Here is a 19,403-nt window from a genome sequence, read left to right on the forward strand (position 1 = left end):
ATACTTAATTTTTATTTTATGTTTTTGCAACTGATGTGGCCTCACCTAAATGAGTCTGTTGTATGTCTTTTATTATATGTTCGTCTATTGTAATATGACTACCTTCGATGTAACATTTTATTTAGTGATGGTTGTAAACTTATTCCTTCACAACTTATATTTCACTTCTCATCTATATTGCATTTGTATAGTACCACACCAGTTACTGGTTGCAAGTCTACTGTTCTGATTATTGACTAACGACTATCTCTATAACGTTGTTCACGATGCTACCTAACGGCATACAGTTCATGCTCCAATATATGAGTTTCTCTTCCACAAAAGCAGCATAAATGTGTCATTGTCAAGTTGTTCACGAGGTTCTGACACGTGTTTAATCGCAGAGCATAGTTGCTTGTGAAGTTACTATTTGCCTTGCTTTCTATTATTAATGCTACTGACCTCGGTTTACTTCTTTGATAGTTTAATTGCCACACTCAACTAGGCACTGAATCTATTCAAACTGCACTATCAGATATGCCTAAACGAGATGAAATCTGTATTGTGTTCAGTCAATATGCTCAGTTTCATGAGTTTTGTAATAAAATTTATTTTTAATGTACATACGATATTAATTGAAATTTTTGTACGTAGAATACTAAGATGCATATTTATATTATTATGTACACTCTTACTACACTTAATTTTCTCGTACACTCTATTTCACAGCTTCAGTCCAACGACGAAATTTTGAAACGCTTAACACTTAATAAAGAAGTCTGCGATCAAGGTCTTTCTATATTTCAAAGTCGCTTGCCTCTACCATGGACGAATTTATCCACCAAATACTAGACTCTCTCTTTGTTTATGGAGCAGTTTTCTAACAATGGGTCTCATCCCTCAAGACCTTGCGTGGAAAGTATTTCTCTAGAGTATATTGAATGATGCTTCTCAATTACTTTTTTTCCATTTCTGTCCCACGTCTTCATCCTCAGCACGGAATACTGAATGCTCTCTATTGAGTTACTATGCAGTTTGTATCCTGTCACGCTTACTTAGAAAACATATTTTCCTACCTTTCTTAACATTCTTTTAAAACATCTTGTGATATTTGCTATCAAAGAATATTGATCACTGATATCTTCCTCTAAGTTATCTGATGATGAGTTCAGTTCTCTTTGTTGCTAGGCGGTCTAAGATATTACCTTAAAGAATTTTAATTTTCTGCTCGAATTAATTTTCCGACAACGCATTCAGAATAATGTCGTAAGAATCCCTGTCTCTGCCACCACATTTGATTGCATGACTCTCCAAGTTTATATCTGGCAAGTTTAAGTCACCACCATTACAACAGAATGGTCGGGAAAATTACTAACGACGTTCTGTGAGTTGTCTCTGAAGCACTCAACTGCTACAGCTCCAGATCCGGACGGTCTATGAGAGAATCCGTTTACCATTTTGACCGACCTTTGATGCTTAACTTTATCCAGATTAATTCACATTCGGTGTCCGGGACAGCTTACTTTACCGCAATGAATACGTCGTTACCATTGGCAACTAAGCTATCCTTACGATAAATATTTCAATCTGAACTTAGGAGCTCGTTGCTAGTCACTTATGGTTCCAGTCAATTTTTTGTCCCTAATATTATCTAGGCATTATAACCTGTAATAAGTGATAGTAATTGTGGGACATTTCCTTGAATGCTCTTGCGGTTTACTAATGTCATATTAATCCCTTGTATATGCAATATGCGAGAACAAGTATTCTCGAGAACATTGTAGCTGATGTAACAATGATTTTGGCTGGCAATTCGTCTCTGATATCGTGGAACGGTAAAGTGCATTATAAATGGGCCACGATGCTGGCGACGTCGAATTACGACACGTGGTGGTTGACATTCCTTCTCACACTAGGCGTAGCACGATCTTCCCACAAACAACATTCAAACGTAGTTTTTTAATGACAAATCAAAGAATACTTTTTTCTATTCTGTACACATTGTAGACGTGTTACTCCCACCTACTCTTTGAGTTTGAGGTGAAATGACCAAAACAGGGTATACGAATTTCTCTGGTTTAGTTATTATCTATATACTACTAAATGTCGCAAAGCGTGAAGCTGTATTCTGCAGTAAACACCACTTTTTGTCGCTCAGCACTCCAACGGCACCATTAGGTTCAAGGCTTTAGTGGATTTTGGACAATGAAAGCTTGTCGCTGCGTACGGCCCTTTTCTGTACGTTGGTTCTACACATGCGTTACTGTTGAATAGCTGAAATATTGTAATATGAAAAACATGTTTATAGCTTTTTAATAGTACTATCTGACTCGAATTCACTCACATGCTAATATTGCTGACTTTGATATCAACTAGCCATACTGTTACTCCATTTTAAGTTTCCAGTTTGAGAGACTGCTCTTAACTGCCTAAGCTTAGTGTCAAATTGCTCTTCCTGGTCACACAGTAGAAGGTTTTTACTGGGCCTACTTGTACGCATTCTATGTACTATCCTAACCCCTTAATGCTGGTCGACAACAATTTGCTTAGCGTTTGGTTTCCGTCTGGTCATCTCTTTACAGGTAGCAAAACAATGATTTAAAAGCTTGGTAGCCTTACAGGCACAGAGTGATTTGTTAAAATAATCACGGCTGTGCAGCAAAACAAAAACTACTCTTATGAGAGTAATAGCTAGTATGTTTCTCTTAAGTAACCCCCCGCCGACAAGAATGGATGAACAATAAAAATAATCTGGGCTGAATATATACAGCTTTATAAATGAAGCCATTTAATGGAAATAACGTTTATTTTCTTTTATCCAGTACCATGAATTATTGGAGGCTATTCTTCTGTTTTTTCCTTATACTACAAGTAAAATCACCTAGACACTCTGCTAAGCCATAGAGAAATGTTTGTAAACAGAGGTTATGCAAGTTCACTTTTAAATGTTGTTTATATTTTACTGCTGTACCACATGAATCTGTCGTTCCCTACTGACACCATGTTTTCAAGTTCCAAAAGAGATGGACAGCATCAAAATTTTAAGTAGAAGGCTTTTATCTTTGAAAACTCTTATTATTATTTCAAAAATTTCATGGAACTACTTAGTGATGTGTAAAAGCTGAATGATTTTTATTCCTAGTAATATCCTTGTGTTTACACGCCACAAAATACCTTCATGCAGTCATTCGATTACCAAAGCTATTTTTCTGTCTCCATGCTGATGCACGTCTTTCAAAAAACAGAAGTTCATTATATATTGTTTGTGATAAGTGACAGAACCTCGCTAAATAATAACAATTATTTGAATGTTATGATTATTTCTTGTATAAAAGACGACTCTGTCTTCTACTTACGCATATTAAAAATTTTAATACTTGCTTCGATAACAGCACGGATTAAATGTCTTAATAACTGGAAGTAGTGTTCGTTCACTGTACAAGAATACTTGTAGAGAAATTGCTTCAGAAAGTAATTGCAAAGATGTCTTTCAATTGTATGTTTCATAAAATGGTAGCGTCTAATTCCTTCTACTGTTGAAAGTCTTAGGGTATGGGGAAGACGTCTTGTGGGGAAAAAATTTGGATAATAAACGGTGGCATCCAATCCACATGCAAGCCTTCATGTCATTTCCTTGTATCCTTATCACTGTTATTACTGTTAGCCACAAAACAGATCCTATCAACAACGTCTCCACATGCTATTCTTGTTCACAACAATGAGCTAATAGCATCCCTGTTAATCCTGATGACGAGACGTCACGAGGTCCACGAAGAAGGAATACCACAATACCCTATCGCCGACATACTGATCAGCACCTCAATGATATCGTGAGCTCCTACGTGAGCAAATGCCCCTACCACAAACATACAACTGAGCCGTTTGTATAGTGCAGCTGATCACATTCACGTTTAAGGATTTCGATAACATCGTACGTTTGTATGTCGTCGATGACCACCGATTTTTCAAGCCTCCTCTGATTTCTTAGTATTTTCTCTTTGATGGAACATACGAACAGTGTACGGAGAGGGGTTGCGAGGAGCAGCCCACTGTCAGCGGTTATGTTCAACTTTCATATGGAGCACGACAAAAAGGAAACGTTGTGCTCATATGGATATGGTGTCTGTTCATTCGTGGGGCTCGCGGATGGCGTGCGCGAGATAGTCCATGCAGTTGCAATACCCTCTGTGCTTTCGGTGGCCCAGATGAATAGAGCGTCTGCCATGTAAACAACAGACCCCGGGTTCGAGACCCTGTCAGAGCACGCATTTTCACCTGTGCCTGTTGATATATATATCATCGCCCGTCAGCAGATGAAGGTATTAATATATAATTCTAATTACGTTCTATTTGGCTGCCGGTCATCAATGGTGTCTGTTCTTTCTGCCATGTCCGAAACAACAGACACCATATCCATATAAGTATATAGTTCTGGAAATACCAGTCATGACTTTCCTCTTCTGTGCGGATGCACATGTATTACCCGAACTCATACGGGTCTTGGTAAGAACGTCTTCCACGAGTAATGAGTGTGTTGGGTAGGACACTGCGAATGTAGTTCAAATTGCTGTAATGGCTCTGAGCACTATGGGACTTAACTTCGGAGGTCATCAGTCCCCTAGAACTTAGAACTACTTAAAGCTAACTAACCTAAGGGCATCACACACAGCCATGCCCGAGGCAGGATTCGAACCTGCAACCGCAGTGGTCGCGCGGTTCCAGACTGTAGCGCCTAGAACCGCTCGGCCACCCCGACCGGCTAGTGTGGGAACATTTAAGGTGAGAATGTGGGTCTGGCGGGAGGTGTGCACGAGATAGTCCTTGCAGTGGCACTATCCTCTGTGCCCTCGGTGGCTCAGATGGATATGTCATCTTCCATATAAGCAGGAGATTCCGGGTTCGAGTCCCCGTCGGGGAACACATTTTCATCTGTCCCCGTTGATATAAATCAAAGATCGTTAGCAGCTGCAGGTATTAATATATAATGGTAATTTCGGACATGTCCAAAAGAACAGACATTATAGCCATATAAGTTTATAGTTCTGGCAATACCGGCCATGATATTCCTCCTCTATGCGGATGCGCATATATTACCTTAACTCTTACGGGACTTAGTAAGAATGTCTTCCACGAGTAATGAGTGTGTTGGGTAGGGACACTACGAACGTAGTGTGTAGACATGTAAGGTGAGAATGTTGGTCTGACGGGAGGTGTGCGCGAGATAGTCCTTGCAGTCGTACTATCATGTGTGCCCTTGGTGGCTGAGATGGATAGTGCGTCTACCATGTAAACAGGAGACCCTGGGTTCGAGGCACGGTCGGGGCACATATTTTTACTTGTCCTCGTTGATATATATCAACGCCCGTCAGCAGCTGAAGCTATTAATATGTAATTCTAATTTTAAACGTTGTGGTTTTCCTATCTAAAAGATATCTATTTCTTTCTGTATGTCAACGATGCCTTCGAAATTTTGGCACGTAGAGGAGACGAACTGGAAGAATTCCTCACATACGTGATGTCGACACTCGAACATCATACTGACGCAGAGTTGGAAATGTACGGTGTGATAAATTTTCTAGACTCCTCTTAGCAAAGAGGAAGGCGGATCCGACGTTGGGTGACAAAGTATTCTACAGGAAGACTTAAAGGTACGTGTTATCTGCTCGTTCAGAGCTGCCATGATCAAATTCAGAGAAGTACTGAAAAGCCCTAGTACACAGGCTACCCGAAGAACCTGTACTGTCAATTAGAATACCCGAACGTGCTCGTCAAGAAAAGCGACTGCACTGAGGGGCGTTTTCGACGGGCACTACGAACTATAACTTCGTCACACCCCTCCTAGACAGCGAAAGCAAAAGAACGGAGCGTTTGCCAATACATTTGTGTTAAACACAAGGGAATTGTCGGAGAAAATAGTACGGATCTAGCGTGAATACCTCATTGATACAGTATCCCACCCACTGACTGAGAAACGAACGTTACTCCGGGATGTCAAGGACGTCTTCTCAAAGTTAGAGTGTATTGCTGAAATCCTGTCAATGGCAGTAAACCGTACATCAAACAGACAGTACGCAGTATCAAAGAGAGCTACCGAGAACATCAACGACGTACTCGTTTCATCCAGCCCAACAATTCAACAGTCGTGGGGCTTGTACATCGGAAATACATGGCATGAAGTATGACAACGTCACACACCTGGCGCCAATGTCTCATCAAATAACCTATTAAGGTACGAACTAAGGACAAGCTAATCCATTACGACGTTGGCTACAATACATTAAAGTTTTGGGGCACGACCCTTGCTTTAATTAGGACAAAGCAGAGCAAATATGTGGTACTACTACTGGAAATGTTGCAGCGATGGGCACATCGGAGTGCTCAGGGATTGGAGCATCAGTCAGGCAGTGGTGGAGAGAGGAGTGGGGGTTGGGGGGGGGGGGGGGGATTTTGGGGCTACAGACAGCCTCTGAGCCACTGTCAGTCCAATCACAATACCAAGGGATGGTGAGAGGATCAACCAGCGAAATTTTGTGTCCTTTGGACGCCAACATCCGGCAGTATAACTGCATATTATTTCGCAAAACAAAACTAAAAAGCTATTAGGTCAGCTAACGGTATTTCATTCAGCCAAATTTCGAATTACGCAAAAACTGTCTCTCATAGACCACTCAGAACGATTACTACTTTTTGACCTTTTGCCGTCCAAACCAACTAGCCAAATTCCTTCTTCTCATTGCTTCCATTCGAAATTCTTCGGTATCATTTATGTGACAACAACTTTGGAATCAGCAGGGTCTCTTCCAAAAAGAGGGAGAATTAGAAAGACTTTTAATACATCGGTTGATAATGGTACTGTACGTCATCACTCCGCCTTGTTTAAACTTGAGAGTTAATCATTTGCACAATCGATTAACATAATTTTTATGTATTTTTATAGCATGATTTGAATGTTTCTTGCACATTGTAAAATCACGAACTCTGTAGCTGTTGCAGAGAGACGGGAACGTTACAAAAGCTTTGAAGCCAATGCTGACAATTCCACCACTCCTATACGAAACTGGCATGTACTGCATCTTCGGGCAGGTCATAACTGATCAGGTAAGTGAAGAGTGATACATCTCAATGAAGATCAGTGAAGGATAATCTCCGTAGCAAAGGGAAAGAACTTGGCAGAAACCCACTGAAAACATGTGGGGCTCGCTGGATTACGTAAACATCTAGCGTCTATACTCTTACTAAGAAGTGATATGAAATGAGGTGAACAGTTAAAACTAGTGGAAGAGAAAGTAGATGGTAGACAATTTTGTTCAAATGGTTCTGGAAAGGACCTGTGCGTCTGTAAAGGAAACCGAATACGAAATATTATTGCAAACAATCTAGAATCTGTTGCAGAGTTATGGAACATGTTTTATACTTCAGAATTATGACGTTTTTGGAGAACGAAAGTCTCCTCTATAAACCTCGATATGGATTCAGGAAACATAGCGCTTTCGAAACTTAGCACACTCTGTTCCACCGCGAGATCCACAGCGCGTAAACAACGGCTCTCAGGCTGGTACCGTGTGCCTTGTCTCCCAGCTAGGCAGTTGAAACCGTCTCACACACAGGAGCTTACCATGTATTCACACTGAAAATGGTTACCAGCTGGTTGAACGAAATTAGATACACAATTCAAAGATAGTACTATGTTGTTACAGGAAATTAAAAATGTAACGCAGATGCTCAGAGGATATAAAGGGAATCTCTGAAAGAAATACGACGAATTCTTCAGTAAATTTTACACGTGCCGTTCGATGAAGTAATACCTAAAGATGAAAAAGACAATCCAAATGGCGGAAAATTGCAAATATAGCGGCTGAAGAACCAGTACTAAGAGCAGATGTAGAGATAAATCCAGGTCCTGTTCGAATATTGCGTTAACAGTTGCTCCCAATGCGCCAATAGTAATATCAAAGGTTAATTAAATTACTGAGTCACAGGTACGTGACCATGTGTTGCAAGTACCACACGAATTTAAAGTTATGTATACAACAGAAGTAAATAGAAAATCACTTCTAGTTATATACACTGTTCAAAAACTTTGCCGTGTGATGTGGCCGCGCGGTTTGAGCGCCATATCACGGATAACGCAGTCCCTCCCGCCGGAGGTTCGAGCCCTCCCTTGGGCATGGGTGTGTGTGATGTTCGTAGTTGGTTGATGTTTTGTGGGATTGAAGGGACCACACTACTAGGACCATCGGTCCCCGCGATGTTCGTAGTATAAGTTAGTTTAAGTTACTTTAAGTATAGTGTAAGTGTAGGGACTGATGGCTTCAGCAGTTTGGTCCCTTAGGACTTCACACACCCATTCAGAAACTTTTGCGCCATTTTTATCATTTGGATAGCCTGTTATTTTTTCCTAAATCTTTTTATCTCTTTTTTGCCCATAAGAAAATGCTGTGTACTTCCACGTGTTAGAGCCCTTGTTTAATAGACAGTTTTGGTCCATTCTGCCTCCCCTAAAATTATGCAAACCAAGTAGCGTGCACTAAAAGGGATGTGTTTCACAGTACTGAACATGAGAAAGTGTTCATGCATTTTACGATCTATAATTACTAGATTTGCTTTGTCCAATACTGTTTTCTCTGAAAGTTGCCTACCGTAAAGACTTAGCAACAACAGTACCTGGTACACGTATTCCACTTTCAAGGGTATCAGAACGAGATTCGCTTATAACATCCTAATCGGTTGTCTCCGGACCAGTGTCCCTTACCTCAAATTCATACATTTACCCTTCTCCATCAACCCATAAAGTTCTTAGCAACATCACGGAATCACTTTGCAGGTGCTAAACGCCTCTTATCGCTATCGAGTGTAAATTGATGCCTGTATATAATCGGGGTAGCATTCCCGAACATATTTTCCAAACGTAAAGTTAACATTTCGCCGATGTATTTGTCTTTCAAACGATACACACGAGCATTAGACGGCCATTTCGTAAGCACCTTCGCCCAATAGGCAGGAATCATGTGAACTGCTTCGCCTGCACTGTCTCCTTACACGAACCCGAGTGATCACCCAGATTCAGATACTGGATGAGAACAGGAAATCCTGAGCAAACACGTCCCGATAATCCTGTAGAAACCAGTGATATTACAAAACAAGGAAGGCTTCGATTTTACAGACGTGACAAGTCGTGCACTTTCGATCAAGCTATGTTAGTTTATATTTCTCATAGTTTTAAATTTTACAGTAAACTGATTTATTTTGTTCCATTCGATTTATTTCATTATCTGGTCCCTATGAATCTAAGCCACCACACGTTAACAGATATGAAGCTGCTACAATACTTTTTTGATTACATTATCAAAGTTTGAAGACGTGTGAAGGTTATCTCCGAGAAGTGACATTTTGCTGTTCTCACTATTGTTGGTGCGACAGTCAGGGGTTCGTGTTTCAGAGTGAAAAGCTGGTGGACTCCGCCATCAGCAGTGGTTGGGTCGATTGCGACGCTCGCTTCAAACAAGACCTCCTGTTCTTCCTCATGGCCGCCAGCAAGCCTTTGGAGATCACGGTGGGCAAGCTGAGCAAGCTGTCTAGGCAGATGTTAGTGCAGGTTGGTAGACAGGACTTTAGCCCTTTTCTCGACCGTGAAGTGTACCACTAGAAATGTCACAGAAAATTCTCATTCACTACAATCAAACCAATCTCTCGTCTGTGTCCAGAATGGGAACATTCTGCAAGAAAGTTTTTGCAACAGTTATTCCAGCATCTGATAACATCTGAACTGTGGCTAACTATGATGAATGCCTGTGAAGCAGGTTGCTATAGTCGTTTTGTTATGTGTAAGTATCGAATGCCAGGCAATGTGAAGGTGACATCCGCAGCCTTCAGGGAGCCTACTTCTCTCGATGAACTCCAGAAGACAGCCGCTTGTATCGCCAAACAAACTGCTTGGTGTGATAGATTAATCCAGATATTATCCAATGTATGAATATCAGCAAATATGGAACAGAATCTCTCCTCCTGCAGGTATATGTTTTCTTGTATCACCACATGTTATTTGGATTAATTGGTTGAAATGGCTCTGAGCACTATGGGACTTAACTGCTGAGGTCATTAGTCCCCTAGAACTTACAACTACCTAAGGACATCACACACATCCATGCCCGAGGCAGCATTCGAACCTGCGAACGCAGCGGTCGCGCCGTTCCAGACTGTAGCACCTAGAACAGATCGGCCACCTCGGCCGGCTTGGATTAATTGACAGCGATTTCGACGACGCAGATGCATTCCAAATCAGAAAGAAACCTAACCTTCTGTAGCCTGGTATCCATAGTTCTGACGTGGTGAAAGCCTACAGTAGCTCACCCAAATGAAAGAAAGCAAAAACAAATTTATGACGCCAGTAGCAATCTGACTTTCTAACAACATTAGCACTTGAGGCCTCTCCAGTACCAGCTGAAGGTATCTCTTCACCACTTTTACACAAGTAGGCCAGTAGGGCTCTTGCCCAGTGTGGCCAGCTTCTTTCTGCCTTCCGAAAACTTTTTTATCAATTGTCTCACTTCTACTGTGAGATGAAAATACGGACACTTCTTACGCAAGAGGCTACTTAAATCAGGGTCGTATGGGTCACCATAGTGAGGGCCAACAGTGAAACAGGTACAGCAGATGGGAGTTGGAGCCTAGGTACCGTCGACACTGCGACCAGCAGTATCCCAAATAATTTAGGGAAAGGAAAATGCCGGTTACTTATAACAGATTTGACGAGTTTATGTAGTACGTTGACGTTAAAGCAGCGCATATTAAAATGAGTTTTGCTGTTCGTGATATTATTATCTCATCCAGTTGTGATGGTAACATTGTTACCCTCTGCCACAATGGTGCTGTGTGCAGCTGACATGCCCCGATATCTGTCTCTGTGCTTTCGTACTTAGTCGGTCCTAAATCCCATCTAAGTGATTCACTTACCAAATTTAAAATTATATAGAAGACATTTCTCTTGCTAACTCCATGACTGTTAACTGAAGAATGTGTACCTGTGAAAATTCTACTGTATTGTCAGTAAGAGGAGCTAAAACACCTTTACAGGAGTCATGTAACTGGGTGTGTTGCCTTTCGTCACCCATTAAATCTATTAATATTGTTCGCTATGCCAAAAATATATAACCACATCAGCACCAGTCACTGTTCATACTACAATTCCAATATATGCCTACATGTTATCGTGTAAGTTTTCCAGGAACATAGGCTGTCTAAGATCCATAGTAGCCTATTCGCATCCATTTCATTGACATATCTCTGACGATCGTCATGTACTTAATAACGCTACGTAAGTTGGTAACGTTGAAAGAACGTTTTGCAGCAAAACTAAGCATGTTTAGGAGCTACTGTGAGAGAGTGGACATTTTAGTCTTGAAGTGACAGTTTACTAACTGATCAGTTGATGACAAAATGGTTCAAATGGCTCTGAGCACTATGGGAGTTAACATCGGAAGTCATCAGTGCCCTAGAACTTAGAACTACTTAAACCTAACTAACCTAAGGACACAAATCCATGCCCGAGGCAGGATTCGAACCTGCGACCGTAGCAGTCGCGCGGTTCCAGACTGAAACGCCTAGACCCGCTAGGCCACCGCGGCCAGCAGTTGATGACAGCTGTCACATTCGTTAATAAAACATTTCCCAAAAATAATCAATGAAATATTTCAATACGTGTGATTCAATGTGATGAAATGGGAGAGCTCTAGATGGAAAATCCAATAACGTGTTCTTGTTTGCTAAATTAAAAATATTGCTATTAACTTGAAACTATGGACCATATTCACCACTGATTGGAAGAAACAGTAATGATGTTGCTTGAATTTATGACTTCTAGTGTAAATTTTCTTAAAATAATTACCACTGAGATGTTTCAACATTATCTGTCTGCCACACTGCTCCCCTCTTGTGAGAAAGAAAAGTGAATAAGAGAGCTGTGAATTAAGTTAGGCGAGCATTATCTGTGGTAGATACAGCTTTGTGGCGGGAGAGTATACTCTGTAACTGATGGGATTTTCGTTTTCCTTATTCGTAAAATTTTCGAAGAAAAGTTTTCTGTTTCTCAAATTGATGCTTGTCAAGGAGTTTTAATAAGACATACCACTCTAATTATCTGCACAGTTACCACTTCAACACTACGCATTGTTTTATTGTTTAGTATGGGGAGCATTTGTTAGCATCTAAATTCTGGTTTGAATAACTGAGAGAAGATATGGACCAATATCTCTGAAACTATTCGGAATATAAATAACTGCAAGTGCTTTAATATGTTTTCTATCTTCACAGGTGCTGAATGGATCGTATGGTTTGCTGAATTTGCTATATCATTTTCAGAGTAACCAGTAAATTGAAGGAAAGGAGAATATTGTAGCAAATGCTAATCACAGTTCAACCACCTACCACAAGATCTATATTCATGAGGCGAACGGAGTAATTGGACGAAATTCACTCTGCACATGGACAAAAACAGCCCAGAATATACTTACAAAACGGACTCTACATAAGGCTTGGAATCTAATCAAAATCATAACAACAAGCTCAGAAAAAAATGTTTCCATTTGAGATTAAATTTCGTCAAAAGACAAAAGTTTTGTATTTCTTAGATATAACTATTTCACCTCATGTTTAACTCCTTAAAGCAGATGGTCCGGACTTGCTAAAGGTCCACAAACTGGAATGCTGTAAGGACCTTATATGTAGACCTTATATTTAGTAACAGAACAGAAAATTATGAGTAAAATTCAGTCTGAATTTGTAGCAGTGTAAAAATTATCTACTTAGGGAGAGTTAACTGATTGTGTGAATCAGAGAATGGATCTATGAGAAAAATAGCAGTGACTTACAGATGCACTAAAGTTAAAAAAATTCGCCATTTACTGAAACTTATTAATTTCTTCGTCATTTTGCAGCAGACTTGTATTATAAGCACTGGTCTGGCAGATGTATAACACAGGTCCTTAAAAAGTGAGACAAAAATAGTCAGGTAGTGGCGGAATCGGTACAGTTTTGATATCAAATTGATATGCAAATTGATTAAATTGATCAATTAATTTCCCCCCACACCAAACCACGCCGTTCAATCCCCTGACCACGACCAACCCCACCCACATATGACATCATGTGTTTTTCTCTGAGTGCACATGGTCCCCCCCAGTCCCCTCCCCCTCTCCACCCTCCACCTCCCAAAGCCTCACTATTGATGGGAATTTCGAATTTTGGTGGAAATTTCAATTTTTTGTGTGAATTTTGAATTTTGGTAGGAATTTCTGAGCCCAGGGCTGTGCTGACGTCACACCCCACACCCCACTCTGAAACTGATGGAAAATTAAAACTGGTGGTACCCTTTGTGCGACTCGAACATTAGTCCTCCTGGATGGAAAGCCCAAGTGCACCTCCCTAACATAACTGTACCTCCAGATGCGCTTGGAATTGATGTTCAAATGTTCAGACGTGTGTGAATTTCTAACGGACAAAACTGCTGAGATCATTGGTCCCTAGACTTACACATTATTTAAACTAACTTATACCAAGAACAACACACACACCCATGCCCGAGGAAGGACTCGAACTTCCGGTGGGAGGGGTTGGAATTGATGCAAAATTTAAAATGGCGGTGCCCTTTCCAGGACTTGATCCCTGATTCCACTGGAAGGAAAGCCCAGGTGCACCCCTCAACATATAGAAACCGTCCAGATGCAAGAGAGGAAGGTTAGGTTGGAGTACTTTACTTATTATGGTTGGGAAAATGATGTAGTGATAGGTCTCAATTACATAATTAATCATGAAGTATTGGACCTGATTACACAACTATATGCATAGCGCTACACGAGGAAGATCTAAAATCGCCATACACCTCAAAAATTGATGATGCTATACAAGTGTTGTTATCCTGCTGGGAAAAATTTCTCAATACCATTCGAAACAAGTGACTGGCATACTCAAACTTTACCCATTACCTACAAGCAGGCATGAATAAAGGCTGGGATGGAAGGTACTACCTTTATTCTTTTTGGTGGGATATGTGTTTGACTGTCTAGATGCTGGTGTTGGACAGAGAAGAGTTTAATATTGTGTTACCTGCAAGCATACAATATCTACTGTTGTTTGACGTCAGAGTTGGCTACAGACGCCTGCTCAAAAACCACCCTGCACCCCAGGTAACCGAAACCAATACACACTACCACAACTGATGGAAAAAAATGCATCACAGTTCTAATTACACTTCGAAGTTGTCTTGAAAAAACCACCACTCATAATAAACGGTTCATAATGCAACACATGTAATGGGGAAAATCGTCGTCCGAAAATACTGCAGAAGGGGCGGTAGTTGAACGTGTGTTCTCCTCGATGTACAATCACAAACTGCCGAAAATCAAGAAAACTTATCATTCAACTCTCTCCCTCCCTCCATCCCCTCCCCCTCCATTCACCTACATGGAAGACACAAGCTGTTTCCAAACTTTCCTGATAAGAAACACCACAGTAACTGTTCGTACTGTTTTTTATACTACCTCGCGTTGCAGGAGCAGGCTACATTAGGCACTGGCCTTACACATTGTATCAGTCGGTGGACCTACGACAACATGTCGAGTGGTCAAACCATGGTCCTATAGCATTATCTCAGCTCACTCTGTTTTTACACAGGTTGCAGAATGTGGAACATATAGTTCTCTCCGGCTAATGCTCAGTTCTGACTTAAATTGGGACAACCAAATGCTCAAAGCTGCAGGGATGGCGGGGCAGGGTCTGAGGAGCAGTTACAAGATGCATATGGACTATCTAAAACCACATTGGAATTTTACTGTAACTGATAATTTCGAAAAAAAGTTACTCGTTTTGAGGAATGAGAGTGCCACGAATATGATTCACTAGTGGCTGTAATCATTAAAAGACGCCTCAGTATGATCCAACGCATGTACACTAAGTGATCAAAAGTATGTGGCGGCACCCATCGTTGATGCAGGAGTTCAGTATGGTGTTGGCCCACTCTTAGCCTTCACGACAGCCTTCACTCTCACAGGCATATGTTCAATCAGGTGCTGGAAGGTTTCTAGTGGAACGGTAGCCGATTCTTCACGGAGTGCTGCACTGAGGAGAGGTATCGATGTTGGTCGCTGAGGCATGGCACGAAGTCGGCGTTCCAGAACATCCCTAAGGTTTTCTATAGGATTCAGGCAGGACTCTGTGCTGGCTAGTCCATTACAGGGATGTTACGTCGTGTAACCACTCCGCCACAGGCCGTGCATTATGAACAGGTGCTCGATCGTGTTGGAAGATGCAATCAAAAATGGTTCAAATGGCTCTGAGCACTATGGGACTCAACTGCTGAGGTCATTAGTCCCATAGAGCTTAGAGCTAGTTAAACCTAACTAACCTAAGGACATCACAAACATCCATGCCCGAGGCAGGATTCGAACCTGCGACCGTAGCGGTCTTGCGGTTCCAGACTGCAGCGCCTTTAACCGCACGGCCACTTCGGCCGGCAAGATGCAATCGCCATCCTGAATTGCTCTTCAGCAGATGACGTTTATCGGACATTCGCCATACCCACACTCTGCCATCGGATCGTCACATTGTGTACCGTGATTCGTCACTCATACACAACGTTTTTCCACTGTTCAGTCGTCCAATGTTTACGCTCCTTGCACCAAGCGATACGTTGCTTGGAATTTACTGGCGTGATGTGTGACTTATGAGCAGCCGCTCGACCATGAAATCTAAGTTTTCTCACCTCCTGCCTCACTTTCATATTTCTTGCAATGGATCCTGATGCAGATTCGAATTCCTGTGTGATGGTGTGGATAGATGTCTGCCTATTACACATTACGACCCTCTTCAACTGTCGGCGGTCTCTGTTCGGCGGTCTCTGTCAGTGTCCTGTCACGTTTAGACTTCACTTTCACATCGGAAACAGTGGACCTAGGGATGTTTAGGAGTTTGAAAATCCCGCATACAGACGTATGAGACAAGTGACACCCAATCACCTGACCACATTTGAAGTATGTGAGTTCCGCGAAGCGCCCCATTCTACTCTCTCACGAAGTCTAATGACTACTGAGATCGCTCACATGGAGTACCTGTCAGTAGGTGGCAGCACAACGCCCCTACAATTAAAAATGTACATTTTTGGGGGTGTCCGGATACTTTTGATCGCATAGTGTATGTGTTTGAACGCAAAAACTTGATTCCAAATCGCAGGCAGCATTTCTACCAGAAAGCGTAACACAAGCGAACTGAAAAACCCGTGTGCATTTCTTACGACATCAATCAAAACACTGTTTACTGTATTTGGTCATTTTCAATCAACCATCACCCATCCCCCCCCCCTCCCCCCTTCCCCCCGCCTCCCATGCTGCGAACAGAAACTAGGCTGTCACTGTGCTTTTAACTGTGCCTATTTCCTAAGTGTTTGTAATGAGCATCACTGACGTCTTTGTTTTTTATGTTTTCTTCACAACTTTTTCGACATGTACCAGCATTAAACAGTCACCGTTTTACCATCTCTTTTTATTTTTATATCTCCTTATTATGGTTGTTAACATTATCTGTCGTCTGCAGAGCGGCGTATTCCGCTGCTGCCAGCACCCCCCCCCCCCTCCCCCCCTCTGGGGGAAATCGAAATACAGTAAAAGAAATCACCTGTAACCAAGTCGATACTGGATGTATCGCAGAATCTCAGACGTGGCATCAGCGGCATAAGAGAGTTACAAATACCGGCCTCATACCGCATTCCCTAGACGAATCACATTCTAAATTCTGTGATTTTATTACGAACTTACACCATTGGCAACGTGTAACAGCCTTGTTGGTCTGTTAATGCACACCCCGACGATCACCGTCTTTATTCAATGTCGAGATATTTGTGTGTAAAATCCATATATCTGGAGAGAGAGAGAGAGAGAGAGAGAGAGAGAGAGAGGGGGGGGGGAGAGACACGGTAATGTATTATAGGAAGTAATATTACAAGGAATGCTCTAACTGGTTATAGTTTGAAAGAAGGTGGTTCTCTCAAAACTACATCGATTTTGCTAGTGCAAGTAATACGAATAGGCTCTCTCTATTCTCGTCGATTGATGGCTGTTTTTTTATTAATATCGTCTTGACTGCGTGTTTCAAAAAATTGGTGTTATTTCATACTTTATAATCTCTATTATAAAGTGGACGCCAGTTGAATTATAGTTCATTGTGAAATCTAGAAATGATAGTGGGTTTTTTCCTATATATGAGTATATTGTGTGGGACAGGTTGTAATGATCAAATTGCTTACAAAAGTAGACTACAAAATCTGCTGCTGTATGGCAGCAACTTTACAGAAATCTCAGAAGAGGTGAGATATGCATCAACAACGTCAAATGTAAACATGCAGGTGGTAACTGGTTTCGATGTAATGGAAGAGACGTGTGGCAAACTCTTACAGGAAGTTCTATTACAAGACAGACTCTCATGATTTGTTTCACATATGTCTCTATGATATAGCCAAACAATGGTAAAACGAGACCTGTCATAGTGTACAAAACAGCTATGTCCTCTTGAATTATAGCTTGTACTCGAACATAAAATGATTGTGTTTTTTTCTGGCATATCAGAGGTGTGAGTGATTGTATTCTCTAATGTTATTCTACATGTCTGAAATGTTTGTAATACCCACGTGATCATCTGTGATCGGCGGCAGTGCACTTGGCCAGATGTCGCAAAAGAATGAGATATTAATTTTATCCTGCAGCTGAACGTAAAAACTATACCTATTTTGCTCATAAAACTAAAGGAATACAGACTGTGCCTATTTTCATGCGAAGAGGACATTTATTATCGTCACAATCGTATTTTCTTTTTTTAATAGTTGCTTTATTATAGGAGTCGCTTTCATGTTAAATACAAATGTTATAGTCCAGTGCTCGGAATGCTGTGGTGGCCAAGCTCCCAAAAAGGTCGCGGCTGTCCCTTTATACAAACAATCCACAGTCAGGATAGCCCATACTTATCACGGTTTTGTTCTGAGGGATGATGGCTTCGTTCTCTGTTATATGTGTAGCTTTTGTTGGTGCCGATGACTCTGACCATCGAGCAGAGTGCTCGCCTGAGTGCATTGTACTGAAGACACTGTGGTATTAGGCCGTGATAGCTTAGGCGGTGAGTGCCGCCGCCTGAAGACAAGCCACGTGCGCAGGGCAATGGAAGGCCTGGTGAGACTAGTGGCCAGAGAGAGGTGGCAGTGGAGCCGCAGAAAAGCAGCAAAGCGCTTTGAGGATCAGCTACCTGTTTGAGAAAGAAATCTGAAGCGTACTCCAGAAATGCGTTGTTGTTCCAGAGTGGTCCAGTCTTTCTGAGAAATGCGTTTTATGGATTCCAAGAAAGAGTTACGATGACATTAAATAAAAGTGTTCTCCGTCGCTGAATGGCACGGCTATTGGAAGCATTGGGAGCATGCCTAGTCTGTTGGTGGTCGCCCCTGACTATTGCGGCTGCGTGTGGGGGAGGGGCTGCCTTGCTGAATTTTAGACGAACAAGTTGGACTTGGGGCAGCCGTCCTTTTATCTCCTATTTTTTTAGTTGGGTACACATGCTATTGTGTTGGCGAAGAACGTCACCTCAGGGTGGTTAGGGACCACACAAAGCACGGCAGAGAACCTGACTGTTTGAAAAAGCCTGTATCCCACCAGTAGGTGGATGGAGGGAGGGAGAGGATATATGAAGAAAAGGGCCTCGATATTCAGCTGTTTATTCACGCCTATTGATGAGAATGCACATTCAGCTACTGCCCCCTCAGCAGTTCTTGGCATGATGATTTTCATCGATACATGTGTTGCATTATGACCCGTCATTATGAGAGCTGATTTTTCACAACAGTTTCGAAATGTAATCAGAACTGTGACGCATTTTTTCCATCAGTTGTGGTTGTATTGGCTTTGGTTACCTGGGGTGCAGGATTGTTTTTGAGCAGGTGTCTATAGCGAAACCTGACATCATACAACGATGATACTGTCCTCAGCTGTATGCACACAGGTAATATAGTTTTTAAACTCCTCTTGAAACTATTTACTGCCAAAAAGAATAAAGATAGTACCTTACCCCCCTGCCTTTTTTGCACCAGTGTGTAGGTGAAGGGTAGAGTTTGAGTGTGTCTGTCACTAGTGTCGAATGGTATTGCGATATTTTTTCCCAGCAGCATAACACCAGTTGTATGATATCGTCAGTTTGTGAGCTGTTTTGCGGTTTTAGGCCGTCCTTTTGTAGTGCTATGCATATAGTTGTGTAATTAGGCCCAATCTTCATGAGCAACTGCATAATTAGGACCGGTCTTTACTTCTGTTTCCGAAACGAAATAAATGAAGTACACTAACCTAACCTTCCACTCCTGTATAGTCAGTTTCCAAGTGTTGGGGGGAGCGCTTGGGCTTTCC

The 19,403-nt window shown here is 41.7% G+C and overlaps 1 protein-coding gene across 1 annotated transcript in view; it reads left to right on the forward strand.

The window, feature by feature from the left end:
- The first annotated feature begins 7,041 nt into the window (after positions 1 to 7,041).
- The window catches only part of LOC126414387 (odorant receptor 43a-like), a 196,965-nt gene continuing 184,603 nt past the window's right edge, over positions 7,042 to 19,403 (forward strand). The window contains exons 1-2 of the mRNA XM_050083345.1: positions 7,042 to 7,077; positions 9,419 to 9,574. Coding sequence (XP_049939302.1) covers positions 7,042 to 7,077; positions 9,419 to 9,574 — 192 coding nt within the window. The remainder of the gene's footprint in view (positions 7,078 to 9,418; positions 9,575 to 19,403) is intronic.

Source organism: Schistocerca serialis, chromosome 1 (genome assembly GCF_023864345.2).
Source record: "Schistocerca serialis cubense isolate TAMUIC-IGC-003099 chromosome 1, iqSchSeri2.2, whole genome shotgun sequence".
NCBI classification, from domain to species: domain Eukaryota; kingdom Metazoa; phylum Arthropoda; class Insecta; order Orthoptera; family Acrididae; genus Schistocerca; species Schistocerca serialis.